This window comes from Arctopsyche grandis, chromosome 1, assembly GCF_051622035.1.
Source record: "Arctopsyche grandis isolate Sample6627 chromosome 1, ASM5162203v2, whole genome shotgun sequence".
In the NCBI taxonomy this organism is placed as follows: Eukaryota; Metazoa; Arthropoda; class Insecta; order Trichoptera; family Hydropsychidae; genus Arctopsyche; species Arctopsyche grandis.
The window spans coordinates 26149623-26166070 of NC_135355.1; the positions used below are offsets into that span (position 1 = coordinate 26149623).

At 37.8% G+C, this 16448-nt stretch overlaps 1 protein-coding gene across 1 annotated transcript in view; it reads left to right on the plus strand.

Moving 5' to 3' along the window:
• The first annotated feature begins 4315 nt into the window (after positions 1 to 4315).
• LOC143909442 (RNA-binding protein MEX3A) overlaps positions 4316 to 16448 on the plus strand; it is a 47578-nt gene continuing 35445 nt past the window's right edge. The window contains exon 1 of the mRNA XM_077427437.1: positions 4316 to 4880. Within this exon, the coding sequence (XP_077283563.1) occupies positions 4601 to 4880 (280 nt within the window). The 5' untranslated portion in view covers positions 4316 to 4600. The remainder of the gene's footprint in view (positions 4881 to 16448) is intronic.

Genomic DNA, 16448 nt, shown 5'->3' on the forward strand with positions numbered 1-16448 from the left:
AACATCGATATAATATAAGTGAAATTATATAATTGGACAAAGAATATATAATAGAAATGAATCAATCAATATGCAATTACATTATATCGATAATTGCAGACAATTATTATTACTGTACTATTATGGAAAACTATTTAATGTCGTGGGAAGGAGTACAGATGGGTGAAAATTCGACACGTAATGTGTTGCGTATCAAATTTGGAGCATAAAATTTTAAATAGTGTTTCCTATTTAGTCATAAGTAGTCACCGGAGCCTGGGGGGGCGTGTATTGTTCAAAGGTTGTAAATGCATTGCTAAAGTTTTGCCGAACAATGGATAGCACTGTGACTATCCTACCTCTAGTCATAAGAATAATTTTAAGAAGGCTTTCAAATTTTCCTAAATCTAAATGGCCCGCATGCACCGCATGGCCGTGCGGCATAGTAGTTACGAGCCTGTGCTGGCCAGACCTTGGACTTGTGACCCCCAAGGTCGATCGTTGTACCAACAAGAATTATATAATTATAAATGGATTCAACACCATACCGTGAACAATCTACGATATGCCTCTAATGTATGAATGCTCAATCTATGAGATAATTTCTCAATTAATAATTGCTTAATATATGATACTATGTAATTAAACTAAAATTTGATTCAGATATCATTTATTGCACGTAATTATTTTAGCTTCAAATATCTTTGCGGCGCTACTACTACATAAGTTTGTTAAATCTATCGAGTACAATAAAAATTAATTTGAAATAACGACAATATAGCAATGGAATTTGCCGGAGATCGAGGAAGAAGAGACGAAATACAATTAGTTGGAGAAAATTAAAGAAAAATGTGGTCTACAAATTATGTGGATAATATAAATAACAGTGTCCTTGTGTATTTGACAATAGACAGCGGTTTTGGAGGACTTCCGACACGTGCAACACTTGCATAGAGTTGTAAGAAGATTTAAACAGCTGCTGCAATAAATCTTCTGAACAATGATTTCTAAACAGATACTGAAACTGTATCGTCTGTACTCATTGTATCATATTGAATATTATTTTAAATGGACAAGATGTGCCTGTGTCGTGTAAAATTAATATTTGAAATAATAGAGATGTTGAAAACCCTAATAAATTACAATAGATAATACTGAACTGTAAGTAAGACTTTATTGTCTTGAAATAATAAAGATGTGGAAACCAGTGGCGGTGGATAGATTAGTGGATAGAAAAATTTCATTTAAATTGTTATAATTAAAACAAAAATAATAAGGTATGTAACATTATCAGTATATTAAAATAAATGACGGAGTAGTAGTAATAAATTACTACTACTCCTAATAATATTACTACTCCTCTATTATTACTAATATTACTAATAATAGAGGAGTAGTAATAATTAAAGAGCGGACCAATCTTTCGTTCAATCAAAGCGGTTCAATCGTTGTAAATGCATTGTTAATGGTTCGCCGAACCTTTTTTTTTTGCACTCGTCCCCGAGTTGAAAGAATGGCCGCACTCGCAGACTTTCCAGAGACAAAACTCGTCAACAAAGTTGTTCGCGAGTTGAGCGGTGCGGCCCTGCCCTTAGTCATAAGGGCCGGGCCGTACCGTGCACCTTTGTCGGCCGACTAGTTGCGCGACACGAAAAAATGTATAGAAATGTGTGCGACAAACAAGTTGACGGGTGTGGCATGTCCCATCTACCTGCATGCATTGGTCTGGTCGCCCTCAACCAAGTTGTTCGTGAGTTGAGCGGTGCGGCCCGGCCCTTTGTCGGCCGACTTATCGCGCAACAAGTCGGCCGACAAAGTTGCACGGTGCGGCCCGGCTCTAAGCCATTAATAGAGACACGTATTTTGGGCATTTTGCTATTAATGCTTAATTGATGCTAAAATTCGGAATATATGTTAATAGATGCTAAATTGGTAAAATATGTGAATAGATGCTAAAATAGCAAACAAAAGTGAAATTTGCATAAAATTTATAAAATTAATAGACAATTTAGAAGGGTCTTCCTATCCCTTTGCCCATTTATTATGTGAAGAAATTTAGGGGATAAACCAGAGCTTGCAGTTTACCATGGACGGTGTTTTTCCTGTCGAAACTAAACAACTGTTTTTGTCTACTACTGTAAACAAAAGAAGACAGTTGGAGCTGTGTATCCAAAAAGCTGCTCAAAAAAGACTAAAAAAAGGACATATGTAGACTCGCACTCAAGACTAAATGAGACAAATCTATTCCTCCAAACATTGAGTAAACTATTCAATCCATCTGTGGCAGGTACAAAATCTAATATTACTGTTAAAGAAACAGTTTTGTTTTTTAGAAACCTGCCATTGTTTAATGTATTAACAGAGGCTCAATGTTTGGAAGGATATCAGCAATTTTTAGACAATTAATAGAGAATATAAAAAGTGAATCCAAGCCGGATATATTGCTATTATAGATGGCAACAAATATTAAATATGATGAGCTTCGATGTGCAGCTCTAAAATCTAATTAGTGTCCCGTCAATAGTGTGGACGTTGAAAAGTGTTTTAGTAAATACAGTATAATTTTTACCGATCGTCGCACGAATCTCAAAAAAGAAGCTGTAGAAAAATGCTCCATGTTGAGTTTTACTATATTTTAATTGGTATTATATTTTTAAGTTCATATTTTTTGTTTTTGTATTTTTATATGCTTGTTTTTTTCTTTGTAATTTTAATTCTAAAACATTTTAAAATTTTTCTAATATTTTTCAATTGTTGTGTTGTCTGTTTCATTACATGTTGTGAATTTTCATTACTGTTCACCACTTGTGAAGACTAAGGTTTCTGATTTCCCGGATATTTTCAATTCCCAGGGCCCGGAAAGGAGCTCGGGATCTACTCCGGTATATCATACCTCCCAGAATCCCGGAAGGTATGATATAAAAAAAATCAATAGAATTCATATGTATTATAATATAAAATTTATTTAATTAAAAAATAAAAGACATACATATAACATGGAAAATATATGTATATACATATATAGAAAATATATGTATATATATATACATATATATATATATATATATATATATATATATATATATATATATATATATATATATATATATATATATATGTATATAAATTTTATTAAAATTCATCGAAATTTTTTATTATTTAAAATTAAACTCTTCATAAGCCTTAACTAATAACATTCGGGGGAAGACACGATGCGTTAACTTGCCTTTATATTAAAAAAATTATACTTGAATTTTTTCGTAAAGATCACACATGTTTAAGGGGTCGACAAAAATAGTGGAAGATAAATCGAACAAGAGTAAACGGCCATTTCCGGTTGAGGTATGCTTACCAAATTTTATCCATAACTTGCTATTACGCTTAAACTTCTAGATATAAAATTTCAGTTCAATTAACCAAAAGGTTTCTGAGAAAAACCTCGATTCTCTAGAGTAAAACTACTACTTCCGGTTCAGATAAAAATATAAGGTTATAGATATTATTATTTCTATTACATGTAAAAAAAATTAATCCGATTCAGTTAGCGTTTTGGGAGATAATTGAATTCAAAAACTTAAAAAAAAAGAGGACACCTATAAGGGGAGGTACCATTTCCGGTCAACTTAAAAATTTGAAAAAAATGTACTACGTATCGATAAGAATTTTAGTGACCGATACCAAGTTTTGGTTCGATAGGACTAACGGTGTTCAAAAAATCCCCAAAATACACAGACACACACACACACATTTTTTCTAGATCATGAAAACGTGATCAGTAATCGATTCTGAAATCGATTCAGTCAAAATCTGGAATTCGAATTTTCGCATGATCACAAAACTTCTTCTATTGTTACTACGTACATACATACATAGATAAAGTAAAAAATATATTTTAGTGGGCGAGTTCCATTAGGCACGACTGTATTAATTTGTTTTTTTTTCGGCTTATAAGTCGGAAATAAAGTTCGAAGAATTTCGGTAAATTAGCATTCCCTAGTATCAATGAGGTAAATAAAAATATTAAAAGCGCCACGCCACCGCCATAAAATGGGCCACAGTGCGGCGAAGCGCGCGCTCGACTTGGAAAAATTGCAACCGAACAGCGAATCCGCACTATGGCGAAAGAGGGGTGAAGCGGACGCGACGGAAAGCGGGAAGGGTGCGCGGGGCAACGGGGTGCGAGGCGAGGGGTGGGGGGAGAGGGGGGGGGGGGGGGGTGCGTCAGGGGGTGGGAGCGAGAGCGTGCGCGGTGAGGCGAGGGAAGGGCGGGTGGGTGGGGTGGGGCGGGGTGAGTGTGGGGGGTGGGGGGTGAGAGTGGCAGGCGGCGAGTTTAGGCGTCAGTACGGCGCGCGTGTCGGGCGCGATTGGACGTTTGCTATTACTAGTCGCGTATCGCAAGTCGCAAGTCGCAAGTCGCAAGTCGCAACTTGGTAGTCGGTAGTGTGCTGCAAGTCGCGAGTCTCGTATCGCGTGTCGCTCGTCGCGTGCACACGGTCGCAGAGCAGCTCGCCCCGTTTTGATTTCGAATTGCTCTTCGCGTTCATCCGTTGCCGATTTGCAGTGCTCCCTCGAGAGATAGACGTCTGCATACGACACAGATACAGAAACAGATTCGAGAGAGATGCCTTCGAGCTTGTTCATGGAGGGCGACACCTTCTCCGAAGAGCGCACGCTTCGTCTCGCGCTCGAACTCAGCATGATGGGACTGGGCGAGTCCGTTTCGCTGAATTCGGGACTCACTTCGGGACTCTCGGCCGGCAGCCCGCCCCTGCAGTCGATGCCCAACTCAGCCTTCTGCTCTCAGCCGCTTCTCGACGATCGCCAGAAGAAGTCGCAGAACATGACCGAATGCGTGCCAGTACCTTCTTCGGAACACGTCGCAGAGATCGTCGGAAGACAAGGTAAAGATTTCCATCCCCACGCCCCCCCGCCCCCCTCCCCCTCGCCGAAATCGAGCGGCTTTTCCGCGCATTTTCCGCGCCGGCCGGCCGGCCACTTACATAACGACTCACGCCCCCTCCCGGCTTGCGAAAGTCCGCAACCCCTACTTCGACCGGCCTTTCCCGCGTCTCGGAATACGTGCGCTTCAAATCCTCCCGTTTTCCCGTATCCCAGAGTAATTTTCGTCGGGAGTAATTTGGAAAAAACTACCCCCGCCGCCATGACCACGTGTTCTGGTATTGATTTGCGCACAATACGGCAACGTATCGCACGCCCACCCGGCGAAATTCGCAGACATATAGTAGGTGGATTGCGAATATCGGGTTCGAATTGTCGCAATTCGAAAGACGACACTCGTAGGTACTTTGGATGCGGTTGTTTTGTAATAGTCTAGTTATCTTGGTTTTGATCTGTTCGACAGCTGATAATGTTGCCGATTTGTCGTACGAGGGCGGGAAATGTGTAAAATGAGCTTTTTTGTAAGCCGACTCTCTAATGTGAAAATTTAACAGATATTCCATTTTGTAAATTAATACAATTTTTTTCATACGAATGATAGAAAGACAAATTTAAATATAATTGTTACGAATACAGAAGACGGCAAAATTCATACAATTCTTAAACATACATATAATTCATTTTTTTTTTTTTTAATTCGGTCGCATTACTAAATTTCTTTTGCTTGATGTTTTTTTCCACACATGCCGTCACTTATCCACGCTGTTGTAATTTTCCTTTTTTTTAGCAGTACTACAAAAAAATAATCAAAATGTTACCTTTGTTCTGAAAATTACTGTTTATACTAGTGGTTTTACCCGGCTTCGCTCGGTATTTGTAATATAAACCGCTTAAACGTGGCTTATCTATAAGTTTTAAAAACCAATTTAAAATCGATTTGAAGTTTTATTTCATTTAAATTTATTTGTATATATTCATAGTTTTTTTTTTAAATTAAATTTAACGTCACGAATTCTATCACCCAATACTTAAATAGTTACATACATTAAGTCTCTTGCGAAATTATATATTACATTTTCGAACGATGTATCAAAGGGATTTACATATGTTTCCATCTTCTACATATGTTCGCATGTAGCGGTCGAAAGCGATTGAAATTAGACTTTGATGATCTCGTCCCGCTTGTCGGCCGTAATTGGATTCATCTCGTGGGTCAATCTATATGCACATTGTCGATGGTCAGTTTGGTCGTTGTGTATTATTGTTGTTGTAAATATGTGCGTTTTTTGCACGTGTGTTGCGGTGCAAACACGTGAGGACATGTGCGCAAAAGTGTCTAGCCGCGACGTCCGGTGTGACTTGCCATGGGCGCCACGCCACGTGTTTACACGCATATGTATTAAAAAAATGAATTAAAAATGAAAAAAAAGACCTCATTTACAATATTATCTTTGATAATGGTGGGAATCACTCCGTGCGCCGTGTATTCGGTTTTAATTCAATCGATTTTTTAAACGAGCGTGTAATATTATCGCATATGTTTAAAACTGTTTAATAATGCAAATGGTCAATATCATATTCACTTTTTATCAATTGATGTTTTTTTAGTCATATACGCTAATATATTACCTTTATTGTATATTTTTGGTCGTTGTAACGTCTCTGTTTTCGCTTTTATTTTTATATACATGGTACTTTTTATAAATTTATTATATTTCGGGAGTGATGTTTTAGGGCGTATTACATATTATTGTACATCTCGTAAAATTTAAAATAAAAATTTCATTTTCGGGGGAATCGTATATAAGTACATATTTACTTAGTTTTGAATGCATGTTATACGCAAAATTGGATTTTGAATAGTTCTAAAAGATTTTTAAATTTAATTCGTTAACAATCGTTAACACAAACGACCTGTTTTTATTGATTTTTGTTCGAGTATTTTTATTAGCTGAGAATGAGAGTGAAACGCTTTATCAAACTATAAACATAATATAACCACATTTCCACATTTAAAAAATTACTAGATTATATTATAAAAGTTATAAGATTGGGGGAAGGCGACAAATTGGTTATATATAAATTACATGAGACGAAAAATACAAATAGAAAAAACATTCAAGATAATGATAATAAGTCAAAAATATGAGGAAAAAAGTGAAAAAGAAATAACGAAAAAAAGTTGAAAGATATAAAAAAAATATGACGAAAGAAAACAAAAATATTGAAAGAAATAAGGTAATAAGAAAAGCAGAATTATAAAAATTAAGAAAGAAATCTAGCTTGTTTTTAAATATATTAAGGTTTTCAGAAATTACTTTTTGGGAAGTTAATTAGTTGGCCTATGTATGTTATATAAAAGATGTCCTACGGTTAAGAATTATCACTATATTCAATGAGTGATATATGATTTTGATTTTTACTTATCATATACCTGATCCAATGCGGATAATTTTCAGTTTTATTTCAGCAATTTCAATTAAAACACTAGTTCACACTTTTTGAACTTGCGGACCTCAATTTTTCAACATTAGTAAATATTTTTTTACACCGAATTTTCTAATATGTATCAAGTCTGGATCATTATACAAATAAGCATAGGTTTTGGTTCACTTCACCTGTTCTGACTTTCAGTTTCACGTGGCGTGATCTAAATCCCATTGCGCGCATCGTGGAGTTCTCGTAGCACGTTTTCGGCGGTTCGTTCCACCCGGAGACGTTAATGTTGTGATCTCATTTCCGGCCGCGTACTATTACTACATTTTAATAGTTTTGCCGCGTGTTTCGTATAAAAACATTTAAATCTCTGATATGAGAATATAATATTAAATGTTCGGATCGATCGCGGTGGTTAACGAGTTCGTCGCCCGCCCCTGACTTTTTGTCGGCGACTTACGTATACATACATACATATGCTTGATTATACATTATGTATTTCGTGAATATCATGATTATTATGCGCACTACATATACACATGTAAACCTATCGCCCTAATAAGATGCTTCTGGAAAAAAAATACGGCATCTATTTGGTACTCGTGTGCATATGTGTGTTTATATATATGTGTGTGTACTTCCAGACAGAATTTTTCAAGGGCAGTCTCGAGATATGTACAAGTGCATACAAACATATACACCATAAAGCGCATTATACGCACTTATGTGTTTGTCAATCTCCTCAATTTGTCAACGATGTAACTTTTTTCTTGATATTGCATCTCACGTTAGATTTGGAAATTAACTATGTGCTGTGAAGAAAGTTCTTCGATTGTTATAATTTTTTGATGGCTCCTATACAAAATTGTAATTGATTTCTATCGAGATAGTAATGGAAATCTACTGGAGAAACTTCTGATTCGACACAAGTACAAATGTAGTTCCAGTTGGAACTTTTGCATTTTACCTGCAAGAGGATTAAGATACTAAGTATTTTTCTTGAAATTGGTAATAGATGGTTAGTGTTGATAAATGAACCCGCACTTTTCTGTAAATCTGCTTATTTTTACTAGCCTCTTAGTTATTATTCTGTTGTATATGATTATTGGAATCAGTAAAACTAGTAAGTACCTTTTCTGTGGAAAGAACTTTGAATTTTGTCTGTAGGTGATAGAAATACCGTATTTCCTCGCGTATAAGACGTCATCGATTATAAAACGCACCCTTTTTTTTTAGAGAAGTATAAAAAAGTTAAAATATAAAATACCAAGAAAAATATAAAAAAGTTTCATCAACTTATATTTAGGGAGAAAAATTGATTCAAATTAAAATGTACTTTAACAACGGCTTCAATAACTCGACTAACTACCTTAGTAATTCATATCTTCTATCTATATTCTAGTGAACAACGATGATTCGTAACGGTGGCCGTCACTGCAACGAAAGTGACTTAATCGAAAGTCGAAAAACAGTTTTTCGCGTTTTTTATGACAATATGTGAAATAGTCCGTCTACCATGCATACATATGAAGAGCGGATAGTATTACCATACATATATAGTACCGTTTACCATACATACATTCTTTTCGATCTTTCGGCTTTCAACTTCCCTGTGTGATTGGCGAAATCACACAGGGAAGAACGGCATGTCGTGTGCTTGGCTCCCCGCCATGGGGGATCTCCTACATTTCTTCAAATATGGGATACACCGTTATCGACCACTGTCAAGGATAAATAAAATTTTAAAACTATAAAAAAAACACCATGTGCCACGTTCCTTGCCGTGTGTTTTCGCCCGTACTAGGCTGGGTGTAACGTCCTTTTCTTAGAATGTTTTAAAATGTTTTTAACATTTCATATTTCGGGAAGTGAGTGATTTTCTTTTAGAATCAAACCACCTAGGGACCGATTTGATCAGTGATTTTTTTCTATTTTGATGAAGTCATATAACCTTGCGAAGAAAGCAGTTGTATGACCGTTATGTATGTAGTTGCATAACTGCATAGTATTCTGATGTAGGCGAAAGTACGTCGCGTGGGTCGAGATATTTTTTCAAGCGGCAAACCAACATCACCATGACCTGCTCCAACGCAGTGCTCTGCTGCACCGAACAAGCACTAATCTGGCTCTAGGTTACTTGCTATAGCTAGTCTAGCCGGTCGTCGGCATATTTTAATAGCTCGTTTTTTATGTGCATCGATCGAACAACGTATTGAGCAGCTGAGTTTGAGACGTTGATGCAAGGCTGACGTCACAATTAATGTCTTGTCGTTTATCGTCGGGTCATGTTTATGCATCGATACTATGTGTCATTCATTCATGGATCAACTATCTCGACTATTAATAACCACTCGTCGCTTTAATATTCGAAGCAAACTGCACGAGCTTACTAACCCCAGTCAACTAATTAGCTGCGGAGAACTTTTTTCTCGCGCGAGATGGGTATTGTGCCATGACGGACGACGTAGATGAACGAGCTGTCTTAAGGTTGTTGTCGCACTCAGAAGAGACCATGAATGGAAGAATCATCCATGTTATGCATTATGTATTCACAACTGGCAGTGTCTAGCTACCACAACCAGACGTTATATCGGATTCAAAACGCGTAACTTTCATTGTTTGCCCACTTCCCATCGGCGGACGTCTGAGAACTGTCCCCTCATGTTGTGTGACCGACCGTCCACCTGACTCCGTATCCTCGAGATGCGTCCGCTTGATTTGACACGCTCAATCCTGTCACATTTTTGTTCTTTGTTCAATTTCTTGTACTTGATGAAACATTAAATATGTATATTCAGAAAAATTCCGAGAGCAACGGACATTGACGTAGAGATGTCTAGCAATTTGTCCGTCGTAACAGTTTCTTAGAAACCATCAAATTTCGACCCGTTTCATACTGCAATACAAACGATCAAGTTATCGTTTGTACTTTTTCAATTGTTCGATGTAAGATTTTCAAAGACCAAAAATTTTCAGTTGTAGCATCTCTATTTTTGTCTGCCATCAAAACTGCTTGAATACCCACTCTAAAAACCAAAATCGTGTCTGAATTTCTTAGCAGTATTGTAAACCTTTCATCTTAGATACAAGAGAACACAGCGTGCTATGAAGAAGTACCTTATGCTGTCGTATACCCAGTCTACCTGCTTGCTACAATGTACTTGATTTCAGGGTTTTTATCATTGAAAATTGTACCTTGTATTCAGGTACTCCCTGCGCGAAATACAACCTTCTATTTATTTTATTTTTGGTCTAGTGTCCTTGTCCACGTATGTTACTATTTATTCTTCTGAACGTTTCTTTTTATGAAATGTAGCTCGAATACACATTCGCTTTTGCTTCTGAGAGTTGAGTTTCTGGTTTTCCGTTTGGAGGTTGTCCACAAGTTTTCGGCAAGTTGGGGAGGGTGGGAGGCAATTAAATCGAGGTGGTCAGTGGCAGCTGGTGCCCCAATTGCGTGGCGTAGCCCCACCGGACGCAGCTCACCTGTCCTCAGCGGAGCAGCTGCCCTCTTGGGGGACAGGTGTTGTCCGCAGTACGATGATCTACCATAAAACTCCTTTGTCTGATCGGCGATAAATTTCAATGTTTTCAGATCTGCCTTGATTTTATGCTGATTGTTTTATTATTCGAATTTGATTCTCGATAGATTATGTACATATGTAGCTACTAGCTGTTTGTTATTCCTATTCAAATCCGTCGTTTTTGTGTGAATTAAATTCTGAACAGGAGTGATGTCAGTAAGTGAAAAATTGCATAGCTTAAGTATATACGATATTGAAATGCGAAAATAACAGGTATACGTTGTTCCGAGGGTCAGATGTTTTATTATGTATATGGATTTTATAAGGCAGAGTTGGATTTCATACTCGCATGTTCCATAGCCTCCTTTGAGCGTGCGAACGTTCTCGGAACCCGTAGTCCCCTTGTTTTCGCACTGCACTTTTTTTCGTCTCCCGCACTTATTATTTGGACGGAAATGCAGTTTGCATTGTGTGCAATTCGCTTCGCGTGCTGTTGGGTCTCTTTTGAATTTTGCTCTGTCTGACTGAGCTCTCTTTTCTCCCTTTGCCTTCATTATCTTTTGGGTTTTTAGCTCCTCTGGGCTACATTATGTACGCAGCTCCTTTTACTTGAGTGGTATAGGCATTGTGCGAAATTATACCTGAATTTTGTTTTCAAGCTTTGCGTAGGTATCCTTTCAGGGATTAACAACATTTTGGAATGAACTTTCCCCGCTATACAATATGCGTATGCATGTTACTTTAATTCTGATCGCAAGTTTATTTGATTACAATCCATACACATACATGTGAAGACGCAGGCATTTTATGTGATTGAATATTTTGTGGCTGTTATTTGGGAATGGTAAATAAAAGATAGGAACGGCAATATTTGCAGACTACCTGCCCTCGTGTTCGTAACTCGCTCGGAAGACACGCTGTGGATGTTTTCATTTGTTGAGCACTTCCACGTTCCAAAATTCTTTCGTGGGATTCTTTCTTACCTGGGTCTTCTATTTATTTTTTGCTGCTCTGAAGTCTGTCCTTTGTATTAATTGCACCTATGGAAAGATAACCAGCTGCTGCGTTATTGTTCCATTTAAACGGCGGGTCCTTATCTGGAACACATCCTGCTAAATTAGGGTACGTGTGAAAAATATTCTTCGTAAGTTAAACCTGGGGTGACGATAATGCTAGTGACTTTTTAGCACATTTTATCGCGACTTTTTTCATATCCTCACAGGACATTGTGGAGCAACATCCTTTCTTTTTGACAAAAGGAATTGTTCTGCAACCCAATAGGTTGTACACAACCGTGTAAGTTGATAGGTGGTCTGTAGGTCTTTTCGAATATCGAATTATCTCATAACGACAATATGGCATGGTATAGTGTTCGAAATGTTCCACGTGTGTGGCTTGGGATGCGGGGACCAGCATTTTGTCATACGATACATTACATCAGGGTGCGGGCGAACTCCTGCTTTGTTCATCTCGCGTGATGCTAGGTACTTACGTCTTCCAGTCTAAATTTTAGCAATGTGGTTGTTTGGTTACGTTGCTCTACAAACTAGTTTACTACTAGTACAGTTACTCCTGCTCTTTCACGTTCCCTTTCGAATGTACTACTCTGCTTCTATTGCCGTTGAGCTGCTGCTTTTTTTTATTCAAGCTCTCGTGGCTCGTCTACAACCATCGCATGCGGGGATTCCGCATTGGCGCTTCTTTTTGATAATGTGGTTAATTAAGGAGTCGTAACGGCCCGCCGGGCGCCAAATCGCCCTCTTCCGTTCGTGCTGGCATTTCTTGCACACGACAGGTGTTCGTGATGCACAAACCTTCCAAGAGAGGAACTCGCGTTCCCGAAGAACAAAGGAAATCCTGAGTGGCCGAAGCGAAAAGTTCTTTATTTAAATTTTTCAAAAGGTAAATTTTCGCCGAATTTCATATTCCGTATAGTGTACAATAGTGAGAAATAATTTGAGACGAAAGCAATAATACAGCGGTTGAGAACGTAAAATCGCCAAAGCTCACGTGAAGCTTCTCATAATATGCTGCGCAATTAGCCTGAGTAGAACATGTTTTTTTCTGTCAATTTTAATAGAGATCGTGAATGCTTTTCATCGTATCCTTCGCCCTTTATAACGAATACAAAAAATAATGTAAAAAGAGCTTTTGGCGGTAGATTTTTAGGACGTGCAGCTGCCCGCCAGGAAGGAGAGAACATCTGCCGTACAACTTTGCCCGACATGTTATTTATTGCGTTCTTGAATATCTGTTTTTATTTTGGTTAATATGTTGTGCCGTATATACATATGTAGGCAATTTTACTTTTGTTCAAACTTATTTACGCGTAAAGGAATTCTATTATGTTTTATGCAACGTTAAATGCTTAGCATCATATGAAAATGCAAGTTTTAAGTAATGTATAAATTCCGGTCTATTCTAGTTGATAAGGCTTATCACACCTAATAATCTAAATCCAGTGCTTTTTTTTATATATTAATACTTTCTATTTAGATCATATATAATACCTATCCTAAGCATTTTCAAACGTATGGACAGTTGAATGATGGATCAATGTTGTGATTCATTTGTTAAAATCTTGTTTATGAATGAGAATTTATGGTTTGTTTGTTTTTATTGAAGAGAAAACTTCTTAATGCGCGGTAGAGTGAATTGAATTTTCCCCTCTACACTGTTGAAATAGAATGGGACGCCAGGATTGTACATATGTACCCACGGCTTTCTCTTTATTGGGAATTACCTCGTAAACCTAACCTGTTTCTCACCCTGTGTGTGTATGTATGTAGGTTTTGCATGAGGGAACTTTTCTTTAGTAGCATGTATAATGCACCCATTTTTATAAGGAAACACTAAATTTGCACCCCCTTGTATGCTATCTAAATATTACTTCAATAATCTAACGCGTTTATCGGAACCTACGATAGCTCTTGCGAAAACGGCAGATGTTTCGGTTCCACTTTTTGTCCGCGTTTCATCGATACCATTCTTTATTGTTGTAGTCCTTCGGAAAAATGTTTTCGAAAGCGCGACGATTACGAAAACATCGAGAACGATTCGTTTTGACCCAACCCGATCCACACACGATGGTAGAGAGGCAAGCGGAGAGTCGCGATCCTTTGTAGTCTGCAGACTGACCTTAGCGGTGTGGTTCTCTTTTTTGTGGTGCTTGGTCGGTTTATTACCTACCGGTGTGCAAGGCAATTTTAAACCGAAGCGAAATGAGCTTTCTTGTGAACCTAAACGTTGTACATGCGTACACACCACTGAAATACACGCTTACAAGATGGCTGCCCCAACCTCGTGTTTTGAACGATGTCAAAGGAGACCGCTGTGCGGGGGTCTCGTCATACTCGCAGATTGATCTCCTCGCAGTCATAACATAACACACACAAAGCATTTATTGACTCGTCGGGTCACTCTTTGGTCACAGTGTCTCATGGTCACCGTGGCAGACCTTCGTCCATGCAAATGGTTTCTGAGAAATGCAACGGCGACTTCAATTGCCAAAGAGTTTCGAGACAGACCCCCATATTGACCGAATTATATTTACTACACCAACAGTGACAGTCTCCAAGTCTGCGAAATGTGAGATCAGATTCTGTCGGTCACAAAACCAGTTTTCTTTTTAATTTGGAACGTACGTACATTTTCCATTTTCCAGTTCTCATTCAAGAAACGTGTACGGTTTCATTGCGCAAAGTGCTTCAATTCTGACCTAAAAATCAACTTTTTGATAACCCAACAAACGTTGGTTGTTGGTTTCATTTTTAAGACATTACCGTGTCGTATAAGTACCTAATGCAATTCCAATGGTTCCAATGATTTCAATAGTATCGACGAAAACACACAGCACGGAACGTGGCACATGGAACGTTGACAAGTTCTCCTACATTTCTTAAAATATGGGATACACCGTTATCGATCAATGTCGAGCAAGGATTAATTTTTAAAAGGATACAATTTCACCAAAAACACTCCAGGGGGCGTCATTTTGGGGCGGGCGTGTTGGGCAAGCACGGCCCATTTTTTTTGCATGTTTAAAAGTAAAAAAATTAGGTGCCACGTCTTTACGCCCTATGAATCGTTATGTGATCTTTGGTCATATTATTGCCATTTTTTCACGAATAGACGTACATATGTATGTATGCATAATTTCTAGCATAGGCAACTAATTTCCAGGCGCTGCTCTAACCCCATTCAAAATGTCTCAAGGCGAACAAGATAAACATCACGTCTACATTTTTTTCGCATGTTTAAAAGTACCTAAAAAACACGTGCCACTTGCATCGCTTTGTGTTTTCGACTTATGAATCGTTAGGTGATCTTTGGCCATAGAATTTAGTATATTTTCATCACTTTTCACGGATACACATGTATGTGCATAAATACAAAACTAATTTCCAGGCGCTGCTCTAACCCCATTAAAAATGTCTCAAAGCGAACAAGATAAAAATATTTTTTTTTCATGTTTTAAAGTATCTAGAAAACACGTGCCACTTGCATCGCTTTGTGTTTTCGACCTATGAATCGTAAGGTGATCTTTGGCCATACATTGTAGTATATTTTCATCACTTATTGCCACTTTTTCTCGGATACACATATGTATGTGCATAAATACAAAACTAATGTCCAGGCGCTGCTCTAACCCCATTCAAAATGTCTCAAGGCAAACAAGATAAACATCACGTCTACATTTGAGCATAAAATATTCGGCGGTTTGCTTTTGTTACCAATTATTATCATAGCAATCGCCGACTTACTCACACACACATTTGTATATAATTATAATACCCGAAAAAAATTACCAATTCTTCGAAAAGGTGCGTCGGCAAGGCCTCGTGGGTACAAGACTCTGGTCCCTCTGATCAATGATGTGCCGAATTCAGGTATCATTTTTAGGAGGAAAAAATCCATTTTTCTTTGGCCGTTGACTCTCAACTTGCGGTCGACTGACCTTTTATATTAAATGTATTAAATTTACGAGGTCAGACATGTGAGTGAGATTTTGGGTATTTGCCGGTTACATTAGTCGTTTCCACGTTTTTTAATTTGCCGGTTTTTAAACTAACATTAGCATATTTCAACACGGTTAGGATGTATATGAGAGGCGAGGTCGCACATTTGGTCGATTGAAGACCATTTTATGACTTTATGTTTATTTGATCATGGGAACTGTTGAGACGGGCTCCTATGTTTAGTACATATAATACATACTTGATATCATCATCAACGACTTTTTTTATTCGCACAATGAGCTTTTTCTGACTCACTTTAATTATGAGCACTCCATTCATCACATTCATTTCTTGCTGTTGGGAGTTGATTCATTTTTGTATGTTATATATGCTTGGTCGGCTTTCATTTTTTTTCTTCTTGACAAGTTTAACACGGAAGACGTCAATACATCGATGATTATTTATAGCCTGTTGTTTGTCGATGCACTTTCGCGAACAATACGTTTCAGGTCATATGTATTTATTTTTACATACGCCCCCATTTAAGAAATGTCTCGGAAGACATGACATGCCCACTCGTGGCACGATTATTTATAACATTTCCCTGGGTCGATTATTTACTTTCGATTAGATACGAAGTGTTTACATCCAT